This window comes from Daphnia pulicaria, chromosome 1, assembly GCF_021234035.1.
Source record: "Daphnia pulicaria isolate SC F1-1A chromosome 1, SC_F0-13Bv2, whole genome shotgun sequence".
Classification (NCBI taxonomy): domain Eukaryota; kingdom Metazoa; phylum Arthropoda; class Branchiopoda; order Diplostraca; family Daphniidae; genus Daphnia; species Daphnia pulicaria.
The window spans coordinates 14,288,648-14,304,577 of NC_060913.1; the positions used below are offsets into that span (position 1 = coordinate 14,288,648).

At 43.0% G+C, this 15,930-nt stretch overlaps 1 protein-coding gene and 1 long non-coding RNA gene across 2 annotated transcripts; one reads left to right on the forward strand and one right to left on the reverse strand.

Moving 5' to 3' along the window:
- The first annotated feature begins 2,019 nt into the window (after positions 1 to 2,019).
- On the forward strand, positions 2,020 to 15,641 carry LOC124333462. Its single transcript, XM_046788968.1, has 10 exons — positions 2,020 to 2,146; positions 4,072 to 4,155; positions 4,365 to 4,588; positions 6,574 to 6,753; positions 8,796 to 8,987; positions 9,407 to 9,522; positions 10,205 to 10,449; positions 13,764 to 14,149; positions 14,710 to 14,913; positions 15,057 to 15,641. Exons 1-10 carry the CDS (start codon positions 2,074 to 2,076, stop codon positions 15,366 to 15,368), a joined length of 2,016 nt encoding a protein of 671 aa, XP_046644924.1. The 5' UTR covers positions 2,020 to 2,073; the 3' UTR covers positions 15,369 to 15,641.
- LOC124338170 lies at positions 3,983 to 5,673 on the reverse strand. The gene is made up of 4 exons (XR_006917685.1): positions 5,572 to 5,673; positions 5,300 to 5,401; positions 4,890 to 5,105; positions 3,983 to 4,142 (listed from the first exon to the last, which is right to left on the reverse strand). It is a non-coding gene; the product is annotated as an uncharacterized LOC124338170 (long non-coding RNA).
- Positions 15,642 to 15,930: the final 289 nt, after the last annotated feature.

Genomic DNA, 15,930 nt, shown 5'->3' on the forward strand with positions numbered 1-15,930 from the left:
AAGACAAACGTCACCGAGGTTAATTAATCAAAAGTTTCCCTTTCACACGCGCAGTATGCATAATGGTGGCTATGTAGTAACCCCCAAGCGAATTTTTCGATTTTTCAAATTTTCCCGCGGTTGGTATAAATTCGCTCTCATCAATCTCGATACAAACCGGTTGCAACCTCAATCATTCATCTCAACGAGAGAGATAGGGGGAAAATATTTTCTTCTTTTATCATTTGATTTGATTTTTCTTCACAAATAAATTACGATAGCAGAAAATAAAAATAAAAAAATGAGAATTGGAAATTTCAAAGCGTTGAAATTTTCATCAATTTCCCCCCGCCAATGAGCTATTAGACAACCGTTCCCATCAGATACGGACCTATTTTTTTTATCACGTCGTTATTTCACACGTAATTTTTTTTTCCTCTCTCCAAATCGTTATCATTATCACCATCACGGCGCAGATGTCTGCCAACCGCTCAATTTTCTTTGCCGTTGGGATTTCATTTTTTTTCCTTTTCTTACAAGAGCGGACGGAAGCGCATCGACGTTAGAAAAATAAAAATTTCCGAGTGTTGAAAAAAAGAAAAATTAAAATGGGGAAACAAAATTTTCCGTCAAAAATTGACGTGAACAATGAATGGAAGAAATGTTTTCCCATCGAAAAAATCAGGAAGTTGCTTCTGGTTTCATCTTGATTGGCTCCTGAATGGATGCCGGATCGTCTTCTCGATTTCCCTCTCCGAGCTTCAATCAACAATTCTTTCTCTACGAAGGGGAAAAAACAATTTTCAAACTCGGAGGGTGTTCACATCGCCAGATCAGTTCACACGTGCTTTTTCCATCACTTTTCCTTTCCATCACTCATCAAGGGGAGAAAAGAAGAAGAAGAAGAAGAAGAAAAGTTCCTGCTCATCCGATCCCTCCTGAGCGACTTCCGATACGCGCCCTGATGCGATTTCCTTTCGGGGAGATGCTGATGATCGTCACCGATCGGTTCCATATCCGCCCCCTGATTGTTTGTCTATTTTTCTAAAGGAGCATCAGGGGCTTCTTCTTCGTTTTCTTCTTCTTTCCTATTCAACTTTGTTCTCTCCTCAAGGAGCGCCGATATCCAAGTTTTCTCTCACGTCTCGCAAAAGATTTTTCCGACACCCAAAACAGCAACCGAATTTTTGGTTAGGGAATAATGTATAAGCGACTTCCTCCCGTCTCCCATTGACCCCGAGCACACCTTGAGGCTATTACTCGATATCTTTTTTTTACTTCTTCTTGGCTAACAGGAAATCGTTTGGGACCGACAAAAGCGCAAACAAAACAGCAGCTCACACACAAGATATCGAATGTATTTTTCATATTTTGACGGTGTGTTTCTCTCATCATTTTCTAAAAATCCCCTCCACACACATGGACGTGAGCGGTACGGTATAAATATAGAACGGGCCACACCTCCTACGCGTCCGTTTTACGGCAAATCTCCTCTCAAAATTCGAGACTCTCATTCAAAAAGTGAAAAGAAGAAGAATAAGGAGAGATAGACGACAAAAAAGGTGGACAACACAATAACAACACGGATCCGACACGCCCATCTTTTTTACCAATCCAGCCTATATAAACCTACTAGATATTATATTATGTAATATTATTTTTTTTTTGTTCCCCCTCTGCCATTTCATCACTTTCTTTACCTACGAAGAGGGAAAAATTGTTGTTGTGGAAAAATCCAACGTCTTTTTTTTCCCACTTGGTCGCAAGGTCCGTGACCGCGAAGACCCCGCCCTATTCTAATATGAGGGGCAGTTGCGACGGACGTCGTAGACATTTCGACAAAGCGTCGAACGTCTTTTCTCGTCTCCTTTATTTTATTTTAAAACGGGTGAATGCATAAACCCCAATCTATCATCTACGGTTGTCGTCTTGAATATAATTCTAATTTCTCCCGTCGAACAATAAAATAAAAATCGATGAAATCCAAAACGGTTGCCATGGCGATCGTCAATAAGCAACGGACGCCATGGCAGTCTTTAATTTGCCCCAAACCCAACCGCCGACTCTGTGCCTATAAGTCTATCGAAACAAATCATGTTGAAAGCTGGACACTACACGGATCTGCTCCGCCAAGTGAACGAACTCAAACGCCAACTGCATCTGGTCGGTAATGTACAACATTTCGTCATCATCTATCCCGTATTAGGTTTCTTATACTATGTGTACAATTGCAACGACTTTTCTTTTGGCGGGGGGAGGTTGTCCACCTAATGGCTATATTATGGAGAATACGTGCAACTGGCGGGATCAAAAGATTGACAGTCGGATAAATAGATGCCGAATACATTCGGCCATCAATACTTGCATGTGTACATATGCCATTCTGTTCTACTACGGACGGAGAGAGAGATGATAAATCATCACGATAGGCGAAACAAAACAGCAAAGAGCAGAAATGAATTTGTGGGCCGCTCGACTGTTGTGTTGCTGCTGCTGGACGTGCCAGGCGGTATACATAAAGCCGGGCAGGTGCTAGCAGCTGGACACTCTTTTTTCCTACTCTACAGTAGTTCTATTTCCCCAACTTTGACAAAGACTAGTATATGTAGCCTCATACATACATACAGTGTCAAATTGTCTTACCATCAGCTGACCCATCTGTCCCCACTAACCCTCACCAAGAGTTCTTCTCTCTCTTAACAAAAGCTTTCGCCTATCGTCCCCCCTCCCTCTCGCCCTTGCAATGAAATGGTAAAAAGCCAGGGCGATTTTTATTTATTTGATTCCGATATATTTATTGCATTTTTCTCGTCTGGTGGCAATTGCTGCTGCCGCCTCCGCCACCGCCGCTTTTTACATTCAATTCATTTCGGAGCCGGGAGCCCCAAACATTTTTCTTTCTCGATTGTTGTGTGTGTCGGCCGACTATCTCATCCTTGACGCGCATTGTCTGACGGGTTTCCGCATCCGGATGTACGCACTCTGCCTCTCTCTCTCCATGTACTAATTTATACACATTTGGGTGTCCCCGTGCTGTTGTTTGGGCTCGTGCTCGTCGCCGGCCAAACATCTTTTTTGTTATTATTTCCCTGGTACTATAATATTGTTGTACGAGACAGACATAATATAAAAGCTGTACACGCTAGAGTGGTCCAGTGTGTATACACATTCATTTCTGTTTTTCTGCTTGAAGTAGTTTGCGCCGTTCGCCATTATTATGCCGAGGCTGGCTGCCATGTCGCAACTTCAGGGCCCGTTATTATGGTAGATTCTTTTGCTCCCGCGTCAGACCAATTTGTTGCCATACAACCGACATCTAATGTGTTTTTTTCTTTCTGTTTTCGGTCGTTTGTCTCCCTTTTTTCTATTTCTCTGATTTATCGATACGTTTGTTTGGATTTATTGTCGTTTATATCTATAAAAGAAAAATAGCTCGTGTTCTTTCCTCCTCCTCCTCCCCCCCCCCCCCCCCCCTCAAAGAATTAATTGAAACGCAGGGATTTGTATTGTAACGATCCACAAATAGATTTTCGCGTGTTGTTTCCTCTCCGGCGGAGAATGAGGAAAAACAGTCGAAGGTTCATCGCCCAAAATGTGACCTTTTTCATATTCCCCCAGTTTTTCTCTCTTTTTCTTTTCGATATTTATAAGCCAAATCAATATGCGCATTTTTTCAAAAAGAGAAGAACCTTGAGGGCGAAAAAAGGCAACCAACGAAAATAGATTCCACCGATTATGGATATGTGTAACGTACGTGGTTTTTTGTCCTTGTTAAGTCAGACGACCTCCCCCCTTCTTGAAAAATAGAAAAATAATAAAAAAAAGAAATTGAAATTGTAAACACAAATAGCCGATGAAACGGCATAAACTTGAATGGTAACAAGTGTGAAATAAGTTAACCATTTTTTTCCCCCCACACCCCATTCCCTTTCAACCAAACAGAAAGAAGAAAAACATTTTTTTTTTTTCAATAAACAATTACGCCCACGTCAGACCGGTGTGTGTGTTGCCCAATTTTCTATATTTTTCGTCTTGTTATTTTTTTCTTTTTCTTTTTATAAAATTTTTTCCGGGGGGGTTGGAATTGAATAGAGGCGGAGCGCAAGGCGTGCGAGGACGAAGGCAACGAAACGATCAAAAGGAACCAACAGCAGCTCAATCGACTGAAACAAGATGGTATTTATAACGGCTTTGAAAAAAATAAAATTTGTATTTTTCAAAAAGAATTTCTAAAGAAAAAAAGTAAAAGTCTGAACGTGTGTGTGCACGCATCGTCGATTTCCGGGGGACGGAATCGATTACCCGCATTTGTCACTTGTCTTACGTATTATACGTATTCTCGACTTTGTTGAATTGGAAAACAAAATTTGAAATTCTCTCTCTAGTGGGCGACATCAAATCGGAGCTGAGCGACACGGTGAGGAACACCCGGCAGAACCATCCGTCGCAATCCAGCCAAATGGGCATCCTCCAGGTCCTCAGAGCCAACAACATTGACTACAGCAAATACAAACTGACTAAATCGGCTGATGAAATCCTCACGGATCTCGACTGGCGCACTGCGGACCTCGTCAAACAGGCCGACTTAACCAAACATCAAACGCAAATGGTGAGTGCTACAAAACAACCAACAACAACCACACCCCAGAGGCTATCCTAAAGTTGTTCTGTACAAGAAGGTGTGGCAGAAGGTCGCTCTTGGTTTAAAACAAAAAGTGAGGTATAAAAGAAAGCCTTGCAGTCGTAGAGCACTATTCATAAACCCTAATTGAGTCATTAAAAACGGCAAGACAAAACAGTCCCAGTCAACCGCCTAGCTCAGGAATAATCGTACTCCATACTACATGTCACGAACAATAATCAACGCCACCAATTGGTCAAAAAGGAAGAATATGATAAACTGTTCCTACCTTTAAGTCTGGGAGATAGCATCCATTAAGTACTTCATCCATTTGCTGAAAAGTTGAAGACACCAGGAAGGATGTAGGAGAATGACGCCCTCGTGAATACACCCACACACACATGGGTATACACGAGGGTAGAAAGGATTCAAAGAAAGGCGAATTGAGGAGATCCGTAGCTCGACCGGCATCGGTAGTTTCTCCACTCCAGAGGGATGCTGTTATCTAAATGAAAAATAGAAAATGGGTTATGATAAACATCTGCAGAAACAGCATGCAAGTAAAAGTTGAAAATGAGATAGTGGGTGAACTGTGATTGTTAATAAAGAGGAATATTTAAGTTTTACATGTGATATACTGCATTTGTGCAAGTCATGCATCTAGCAGGTCACAGGAATCAAAATAATGAAAATCATTACCCAAACGATGATGCTAAGAATGTTGCTGATGACAGGTCAATACCAGCATAAAGTAAACTTGCATGTCTTGTGATTAAATGATGGTTGTCTCTGACCTCGAATCTATACAAAAGAAAAGGTTACATAGTGCAAACAATCTGCCATACATCGACAGGGGGCTTAGCCAGTGCTTGCCAGGAACAAACATTTCACACATTTGGAATCAGGTTTCTCTTTTATTTCAGCTCCTTCTCATAATCATTCCATTAGTACATTCTTACTTTTATTATTACCTGTTTAACAGCACACAGTGTGCATTAAAGCTATTCCATGTAAAGAGACACGTCGACCACGTTTTTGTCATTTTCCATCGAAATTCGAAACTGTGAAACAAAGGAAAGCAGACGACACTTATTCTAATTAGCCATTCTTGCTAAAGATATCGATAGAAATAAAAAATCGACCCCTTCCCCTCAATCAAAACGATTAAATTGATTTTCTCGCACTCGACATCCACTGAACTTATCAGGATTATTATTTTGTTTTTAATTGTTCATCTCATCAAGTTACACTGCAAGTCAAGAAAAAGTCCAAAAAATGTTTTCAACGAAATCCGCAGATAATTTACTCGTAGACCGAAATCACCACAACATAAGACCCTGTAGGACCCTGGACCCTCTCATGGAAGCCAAGACCCTGGGACGAGAAAATTGCTCCGGTTCACTATTTAGACTGTCGCCCACTTTGTAATGAACGTTTCCGCCGCTCCCTGTGGTCGGAATTGTTTCCATACTAATGTTAGACATGTACCGAACGCGCAAGGTTGCGCGTGATAGACAGAGAAGAAGAAAAAAAAAAACGGAGGTCTTTATTATAACATTTTCACGACTAGGGAAATTTTTTTCGAAAGTTATTTTGCTGGCATCTTCTTTCGACTTTTTGGCAAGTCGGGAGAGTTTTGGAAATTGTTGCGTCTCTCTACGCGCTGGCGTTATTAAGTATTCAAAAACTGCAACCCAGCCAACGTCGACGCCCATGATTATGTTAATGGGGTTCACCGCGCATGTGTGTGTGTGTGTATCTCTCTCTAGCTACACGTACAAGTTGGGAATATCCTGAATAAATAAATACATGGCGATTAGATGTTGTTTTTTTTTTCCTTCCCTTTGTCGACGTGGCTGTTACTAAATTTTTTCCGCCTTCATTTTGCATAGTACAAGATCCTCTTCTTCTTCTTCCTGCACTTGACATAATAACAAATGTCTCAACCTTGGGTCCCGACCGACCGACTATAGATTTACCAGCGGATCAACGAGATCGACGAGCAGCTGGTCATGGAGTCGGATCCGAGCCGGGCCGAGAGTCCGGTGCCCGGCTTATCTTCCGCCGCATCGTCGCTCTTTTTATCGACGGCCGGCAAATCTGCAACGCCAGCAGCAGCCGGCGCCAGCACCTCATCATTCGCCATGACCAAAGTTCGATATATAGCCTAGACTTCTCTTCCTTTTTCTTTACATCGTAATGAATAAGCGTGTTGCGGATATTTTCGCCCATTCATAACTTAAAACACGAAAACATTTCGTTTCGGTTATCCTCTTCTGTGTTTTTCTTCGGTTGCCTATCCTTCCGCGTTTGCGCGCGTGCCGACTATCAAATAAATTTTTTGGCGGCTTCACGGTCACTAGTACTACTACTGGATGACTCAATCGGGCCGGCGGAATTTCGACACGCGCCATTATATCGACCGGGTGGTACCAATCTCTTGATCAAATAACTCGTATAAGACCGGGCGACACGACAGGAGGTCCCCCGCTATAGACTGGCCAAATCTCCAATAGAGGCGCGCCGAGCTGTGGGATATTATATAGACGCGAGTGATTACAAATTTTTACGACCTGGAAAGAACCCGGGAAATTGCTGGACGCAGCGAGTCGAGACGGATATTGCAACACACGAGGAAACTGAACTCTCTCCATCCAGGAAATAATAAATGGTGTCAGGATGATGTAGTATAGACTATAGAGAGTGGGGGGATAGCTGATCGACTTGTGTGTGTACAACTGTTCTTGTTTTGCAGCCTCTCCAAATCAATAGGTTCGGGTGTCCGTTTCCTATATACCCTTCCGGGGGACGGATCTGATGCCGGATGGTCTCTTTTACGGCCTATAAGACACGTCAAGTAAATAGGGAACAACTGTAATGCCAGGCTCTAAACTAACATGTACATACTGTACAAAGGAGAGGCCTACGGTAGTCTACTCTCTCTGATGAGGTGAAATCAGATCCCATTTTACTGGAAACGCCATTAAAAATAAAGGAGAGTTGGCGGTGGGGGAGTCGGGACTATAATGCTGGATAGAATGAGAGCTATACAGACGGGGAGGGGGGGGGGGGGTGGGCTTTTGTTGGTGTTATTTCACGTTTGTGTGTGTTCGTACTTTTCACGAAGAAAATCTACTTTCCCCCCCGCAGAATGGGTCCTCCCCCACACGACCTAGACCTACACTCGGCGCCGTCCTCTGTACATGTTTATACAAATCGACTCGTATTTAGATCGCGCAGACCTTTATATCGGAGGGGGGTTGAGGTGGGGGGGGGGGGGATTATATAATACACAATCTATTCCGACAAATGTACAACAGCGATTCAAACCGCTATACATATAAGAATAAGCATTAGAGGCTAAATATTGAAAATCCAGTTTGGTTTTAGGAATATTTCGATAGCGTGAAATTCAGTAAAAAGGCCCGCGATTTTTCTAAAAGATTTCGACAGTTTATATAAAACCCCACACCTGCCTGAATCCCCCCCCCTCTTTTTTTCATTTTCAACCCGTGCTGTAACGTTTAGAGGCTCGTGTTTCGTTGTACAAGTTCAATGTTTAGGAAATATTTTACATCAAATGATCGTTTCAAAATGTTCGTTTCCAGGCCCCCGCAATAATATAGCACATCTCGGGTGGGGGTTGATTGCAACTGTATTCAACCTCCTCCCCCCCCCCCCCACAACTCTCTCCATGCAATATTCCCCCCGTGAATTAGAATGATTAGTTTCTGAATAGAGACATTTCCAGTCCCGAGATTCGATCTAGCCATAATTTAGTTTATCCCATATTTCTTTCTCCTTTTCTATTCAAAAAAGGACGCAGAAATAAAACCGCGTCCATGAATAATAATGTCACACTGATGTCAGTTGATTCAAGTTTATTGTCTTCATAAAGTAGTACTACAACCGACCAGCTAGCACAGCTGTTGGGCACTATATGCGCCAGCAGTGACATGTTCGTTAAACTCCTTCTTCTCTATGGTATTTTCTGTGGATGTACACGTCTTTTCCTTCACATACAAAAGCGTCGGCTCGAGCCGGGCACGTTTTTCATCCGCCTTCTTAATAACATATCTTCTCTCTCTCTCTCTCTCTCATCCCGGACTGGCTGGCCGGGCCGGCTGGCAATGATTTAATGAGAGGCTTTTTTTTCTCTCTCCGCGCATTTTCAATGGGGGGATTTTAATCGCAGATGATGGATGAGGAAGCGACGCTGACGGAGATTCAAAGCATCCGCCAGAAGATGGTCGAAGCGTACCACATACAGCGCCAGTACAAGACCATCCTGGACGTCATTTCGGGCGAAAGGATCGGCTATGAGAGTCAACTCACCGACCTGGAGAAAAGCACCGCCGATTCCAAACTGGAGGCCTCCAAACTCAAGGTCCGTTCAATCGTTTCTTTTTCTTCTTTTTTTACAAACATCATCTTTCCCAATTGCATCCGCCCAGCGAGATGATCACACATTCACGCGAACCTGAACCACTTGCCGCTCCATTGTCCTGCCAATCACCCCCGGCCAATGGCATGAGAGCAGATAGGTGTCTTCTCTATCCGTTCCGCGTATTTAACGAATCGGATATAATATGAAATCGAGACGCGCCTATACATTGTTTTGTTTTTGTCTAATAGGGCGGCCACACATTTTCCCCATGGAAAAGAAAAATGGAATTTATGTATTCAGCAGGGTCTTGGCGTGAATGCCAAGACTTTCTTTTCTTTGGCTGTTGTTGCTGTTGTTGCTGTTGTTGTTGTTGTTGTCTCTATTTGTTTATGGTGATTTTATTTTGGTTGGAATTGTAGGAGGTGAGAGAGGCGGCCAAGAGAGCCAGAGACATGGCCAAGACGGAACTGCAGCATCACGAAGAGACTCTAGTCGCCTCGACCAGGGAAACGGACCGCCTTCTGAGCGACTACAAGTAACGTATAGTGTCGGGGATTCTTCTTCTTTTATTCTTTTTTTTCTCGGCTTCATCTTCTTTGCCTGGCGCTGCCCCGATCTTTATATATATTCTCTATCTATTATATTCGTCGACACATTCTTTTCCCTTTTCTTCTTATTTCTCTCTCGGCTTTTGTATATATGCCATTGTGTTTGCTTTGTTGTTGTTGTTGTTGTTGTTGCTTTCCTTTTATTCATCTATTATCCAATTAAACACGCGGACTCGCCCAGTCATCCATCTCATTGAACTGTCCGCTCGACGTACCGGCGCTTTGATGACGTCGGTTTCGTCTTTTAAAAAATGGAAAGAGAAAAATAAAATCGTGAGAGACGTGACTCGGTCCGACATATTATTTTTTTCCCTTTTTTTTTCCGTTTTCTCTCGTCTCACATTTAATTTTTTCTCTTTTATTCTTATAATCGGTGCGCTTTCGATTTTAGTTTCTCTGTTTGTTTGTTTCGTATTATCCATTTTCACAATCCGTCAAAGGTTCCGTGCCGCTAATTTTCGTGATTCGTCGACTTTCGTGCAATCCAAAACATGTTCTCCCCCCAGTCCCGAATGTTTTTTTTTTTTTGTTTTAAATTCAATTTCAAACGGGATAGAATTTTCGAGATGAGAAATGTAGTTCATTCGTGATTTGGTACGTATCCATCAGGCGTCGTATAGAGGAGATGAAATCGACGGCTTCCAACGCTTCCAACCGTCAAGTTCGCAACCCAACGATGCCAATGAGCCGCGTCACGCACCCTGCCGGGTCGACGGGTCACCTTTCCAACAGTTCGGCGGCCGCCGCCGGGGGAGGTTCTGCTGCCGCAGCTGAAGTCTCCCTGGCCGACCAGGAAGCCAGACAGGCCCTTCACGAAACCAAAAAGGCCATCGATCACTTGAAATCCGTCACCGGTATTTTAATATTATTATTAAGCTATACATATTTGCTTAGATTTATTATATTACACACAAGAGTTCACACAGCACTTGTGTGTAAGAGAGAAAAAAAAAGATGAAAGTATTGCTCTCTTCAGTCCCTCGCTCTCTTTTATCCCTCCTCCAATGGCGGCGCCACGCAGTACGTACATCTATAGACACATAGTGCTGTATACAAGTTCACTTGTACTATATACAGTCTCTCTACTAATAATTCATATTCAAATGAATACGCACTATGCGGCGCGTCGGGTAATTTATTGAGATATTATTCAATCGCTCTCCACCCCAAAACCCAACCCTCTAAACATATTGCTCGGCGCCCAACCCTCGTTTTTTATAATATCTAAACAAATTCTGTACGCCACGTATATAGTCAGATTTACTTTTTCTCTTTCACTCATATACATTTATGATTTCTTTTGATGCATTTCCCGACACTTTAGATATGTGAGTATCATTCACACACTATAATGGCGTGCATAGAGTAGTAGGAAACATCAAAATGAACGAGTTGGTGCATATGAGTGTTCCAGCCAGCGGTATTATATGTAGATTGGACAATAACTGCAGTATAGACGAGTTCTATATAGGTCCCCATTCAAGGGCGATTAGCGTGATCCGCTCTGGATGGTTATCGTCAAACTAGAGGGACTATTACGCATATAGAGTGCGGACCATTTCCAGACAGAGTAGATACGTTACATATATACGCGAGAGAGAGAGAGAACCGGACCAGCTGCTGCTACTTTGTTACATCGGGTAACCAATTTTTTTTATTTCTTGTCCCTCCACTTTGTTGTTCTCGGGGGAATAGATTTTAATATTCCGTCGTGTGTGCCATACCAAGTATAGTAGCCACCACACATCGGCGATATATTTGCGTGCGCATAATGCGGCCATTTATCACCATCCAGTCACACAGGGGATGGACGCCCACAGTTAGAGTAGGTACATGCCACTTCATCTATACACAGTCGAGCGAGTATTTTATTTTTTTGATATTTCCTTCTCTCTCCCGTGCAGTATAGGATTAGCATACACGAACAATATGGGGCGTTGCGGGACAACGACTCCTGTTTCTCTCGTTTCTCTCTCTCCCCGGCGAATTATTCGGGATTAGAATTGCTAATTAGATCGGACTTCATCTCGGGGGCATATACTATACGATGATGATGACCGTTATACATATCTACTGCACGACGCCCGCGGTGCTGGTGTGAGTGCCACTGGCGGATTACAAATCGGCTCGCCAATGTTCCTCATCACAACCTGGCACCGTACTGTTGGCTCTCTATATAATTCAAGTGCGTGTGCGGCTTTTCATTCAAACCAAATAACCTCCCCCACAGATGCTGCTGAGGATATGGTGTGACACACATCAGCACAGGGAGGACCCATTAGGCCGTGTCACGAGTGCTGCTGTCACCCCCTTAATTCATCACCTCTGTCGTTTCTTTTGAATTTCAAAAAATAAAAATTTCTTTGCGACTGCGATGATGTCGGACTGATATGTCAGAGACGTGCGGTGATGCGCGTCAAAAGAGTTTGGCCGCTTTTTGTTCGCACCCCCCCCCCCCACACACAATAACTCCTCCCACCCCACAGACAAATAGAGGAGTTCATCCGCGGTGTCCGCGTGTTTGGCGGCTTCTTTTATGTCTCATCACTTCCTACACTAAATTCTATGCGCATCTATGTAATCACAACCCCTTTTTTGATCATTAGCCAAGAGTGTTTTGATCTATTCAAAAGAGTTATGGCCAGCAGCAGCAGCGACAGAAAAGGGTTTTCCTTGTACACCCGTTGAGGCCAGTTATATATAATAATCACAAGTGGTTATTAGCAGCAGGCGCATCGATTGAAATAAAATGGTTGACTGAGAATGAAGTTGAATTTTCCGTTAGCAATTATCTCTTGACTGGTTCTTTTCTGATTGTTTACTTTACCGGCGTTTCATCTGATCTTCTATCTCCCCGATTAAATTTCCCATTTTCTAATATCCTGTTGATCGTTTCCGTTATTATCGGCGGAAATCATTCAACTAATAATACCGGTTTTCAATCGTTTTTCACACTCGAAAAATGGGGCGGAGACGATATATGCGAGAAATTTCCTACTATAGGGGAAATCTATATCAAAAGAAATGAAAGTAGAAATGTATTAAAAAGTATAGGGAAAATTTATCCCATGCAGTCTCTGCTGTGTGATGCAATTAGGAAAATAAGCAGCTCTGAAATACGACACCCTTGTGTATTTATTATATCGGATATGACGTCGTCGTCTATACAGAAAAGGGATATACATTTTTCTTGAACTGATATTACGCTGGGTTATTTCCTACATAGAAAGAGAGCAGAGATGGCGGGTGATATAACGATCTCTATATGATTTCTCTCCAGGTTTTTTGAATTTGTCGCCACCGCTTTGTCAAAAGGTGCAGTCCCCGCGTATAAAGACATGAAATTGAGCTGATGGGCTTCTCTAGATCTCAGAGGATCTAGACACACAATGTGTATGTATATACAGTAAACTATAACGGGCCCATACACACACACACACAAATGGGTTATGTTAATTCACGTAATCCGCGTTTTCATTTCCCTCTTCTTTTTATTATTGGCTTATCATGACGAAATATCCAGGGAAAGTACATACCTTTTATGTTAGACGTGTACATACACACATCAATATAGTCCTTATATTCTCGCGTCTTTTCTACGTTTTTTTTTCCCCAAACCGTGTCGTCGTCCGCTACTGAAAGAAAAATAAATATAAAAGGACAGAAAAAAGGGTGGATTTCAGCCCTTTTTTTTATATTTTATATTTTATTTATTTTGTTATGGGCCCCCGTCTAATACATTTAAAAAAAACGGGCGAAGAAAAGGGGACGTCTGAAAAATTCTTTTTTTGAATAGGTTATACAGGGCCCCGATCAAAAAAATGTTATTTTTTAAGCCGGAGCTAAAATTTGAAAGATGATATCCATCAAGAGAGCCAGCGGCGCAGAATTTTATAGACGCTACAATCTGGATGGTATATATATAACTGTTATTAAACACTAGTGGCATATATACAGGCAACGCGATATCCTTTGATAACCGAAGGGACCAGCTATATCGTTCCTCCCTCCTGGTTATACAATAAAGCTCCTTTCTCGATAAGATTTCAAGGAGCCGAAGGGGTTGCCTATTGAAAGCGATACACAGTAGATGAAAAGAAAGTGAGAGTGTGGATCGTGTGTCACGAATACCAATTGATTTTTTCGGTTTGGAAAAATTGTTGAAAAGGTGCGGCGGACGTCCGTTCGACCATCCGGATCGTCGAGTCCCAGAAGGAAAAATGCGACGAGCTGAGGCAACAGTTTCACGTCCTCCAGGAGCGCGTCCAGTATTTATCGCAGCTCAAGGAGACGCTGCTGGGCCGGCTGAACCAGCTGATCGAGGCTCAGGCGGCCCAGTCGAGCAGCAACAGCACCCGGCTGACGCCGAGATACCTCGATGAAATTTTCGCCGACGACGGGTCGCTAACGCCGCACTACAAGACGGCCAGCCTCAACGGCGAGTACCAGACGGGCGGCGGCGGCCAACACGGCGAAGACGGCGAGCATCAGCAGATGGACTGCAACGAGGCCCTGGCCTCTCTAGCCTCTGCCATCACCAAGATTTGCTCTCAAGTGAGAATCAAATAATCATCCATCCGTTCCGCTTTGATTTTTGTTCTCTATGAATGGAAAAAACGGATTTTAGTTATCCGACGATTTATGACTCGTTTGAATTTTCCCCCCTTTTTTTTTCTTAGTACATAGTCGTCGAGAGGGTCTTGCGTCATAATAATCTGCTACGGCTCCTCTTTCTCAATAACGGATGAAGAGGGGGGGGGGGAAATTTCATAGGATGGAAAACTTATTCTTCCCAGCCGAACTCAACTAGACATATACTGTATCCTGTGCCCACTTAATATGGAAATGTTATTATATTAGACACACAACAGACAATGTTTCGTTTGTTGTTAAAGAGACTTTTTCTTTCCCCCCTTTGGGCCCTTGGAATTGTTGTCTGTATGACTTTCCTTTTTTCCCATTTTCTTTTTTGGCATGGGGGTGAAAGTTATGACAGGGGGATATCCTTCTTATTCCTGACGTCGAAGACTCTTCATTTTTCTTTTTCCTTTTCTTTTGTTGTTGGACGTAGTATATAATAATAATCTTTGATTGTGTGGCGGGGTTTCGAATAGATTCCATTCGGGCCACCCGTCGAGGAGGCGAATTATCCGAGCGAGTCCGCCTCGATGAACGATCACCTGAACGTTCTCAATCTGTTGGAGAGTAAGCTGTCGTCGCTGATGGAACTCGTCAAGAGTCTCGACGCCATCAAGGCCGAACCTTCAACGGTCAACGGCAACAACCCAACCAACAACCCAGACCTTCTCTACTCGCAGGTATCCCTCACCATTCCTCATCCACCAGCACCCATCACTAAACCCAATAACAATCAAGTCAAAACACATCAATCGACTCGATTGAGATGACAATGTTGTGATTGACTGAACACACTCCAATTGATTTTTGGGACGGTTTAAAGGTTGGTCAACTGTCGTTGCCCACCAGTCCTCGCTTGACCGATCCGGCCATCAAATTGATGCAGCAGCAACAGACGGCCGAAGGTGGATCGGCGGCCGCTGGAGCTGGCGGGATGACTGGAGCCGTGGCTGGCAGCGGCGCGGCCGTTGGAACAACGGTCGGACGGGCCGGCAATCCGAAATTGAGGGGAGCCAACGAGTCCGGCTCCGATGAGGATCAAGTGCCGACGCGAGGATTCCTCAAACGACAAACTCGAATCATCGTCGACGCCAAAACTAAGAAACAAAATCAACGGCCCAGAAAAAACGATTAAATCTGAACTGACAGTTTTCGGGGTGACGTGTGTAGTCGATGTGTTTTTATTTCAATCATTCGACAGCCGGAGATAATCGATAAAAAATTACGAAGGTAGAAAATCGGGTAGAATCAAATCCTTTCAAAATTATTTTTTATTGCTTAACCTTGTCATATTTTGGCTGAAATCACAAAAAAACAAAACAGCAGCCCTCCCCCTTTTTCACCACCTGGGAACTCCCCTTTTACGTCAAGTATTTAACCCTTTCCTTTTATACAAATAGAAAAATAGAAAGATGTCACATCCACCACCGTTTTCTTTTTTTCTTCTTTTAATTTGGGAGAACTGGCCTTGTCCTGTAAAATATAAATACATTAAATTGAATACTATTGTAGTGAATTTGAAAGGAATGATCTTTCAAACATACCTGTATCGGTGCAACAAGGAAATCAGCCCAAACAATAAGAACAACGCCCAGAAAAAGTGCAAATCCCCAAGAGGAGGTTGCACAAAAGATATCTGTCGATCTCTGACGTGTCATCACATTTCGAAAGTAGCCAAATATTACCAAATATTAATC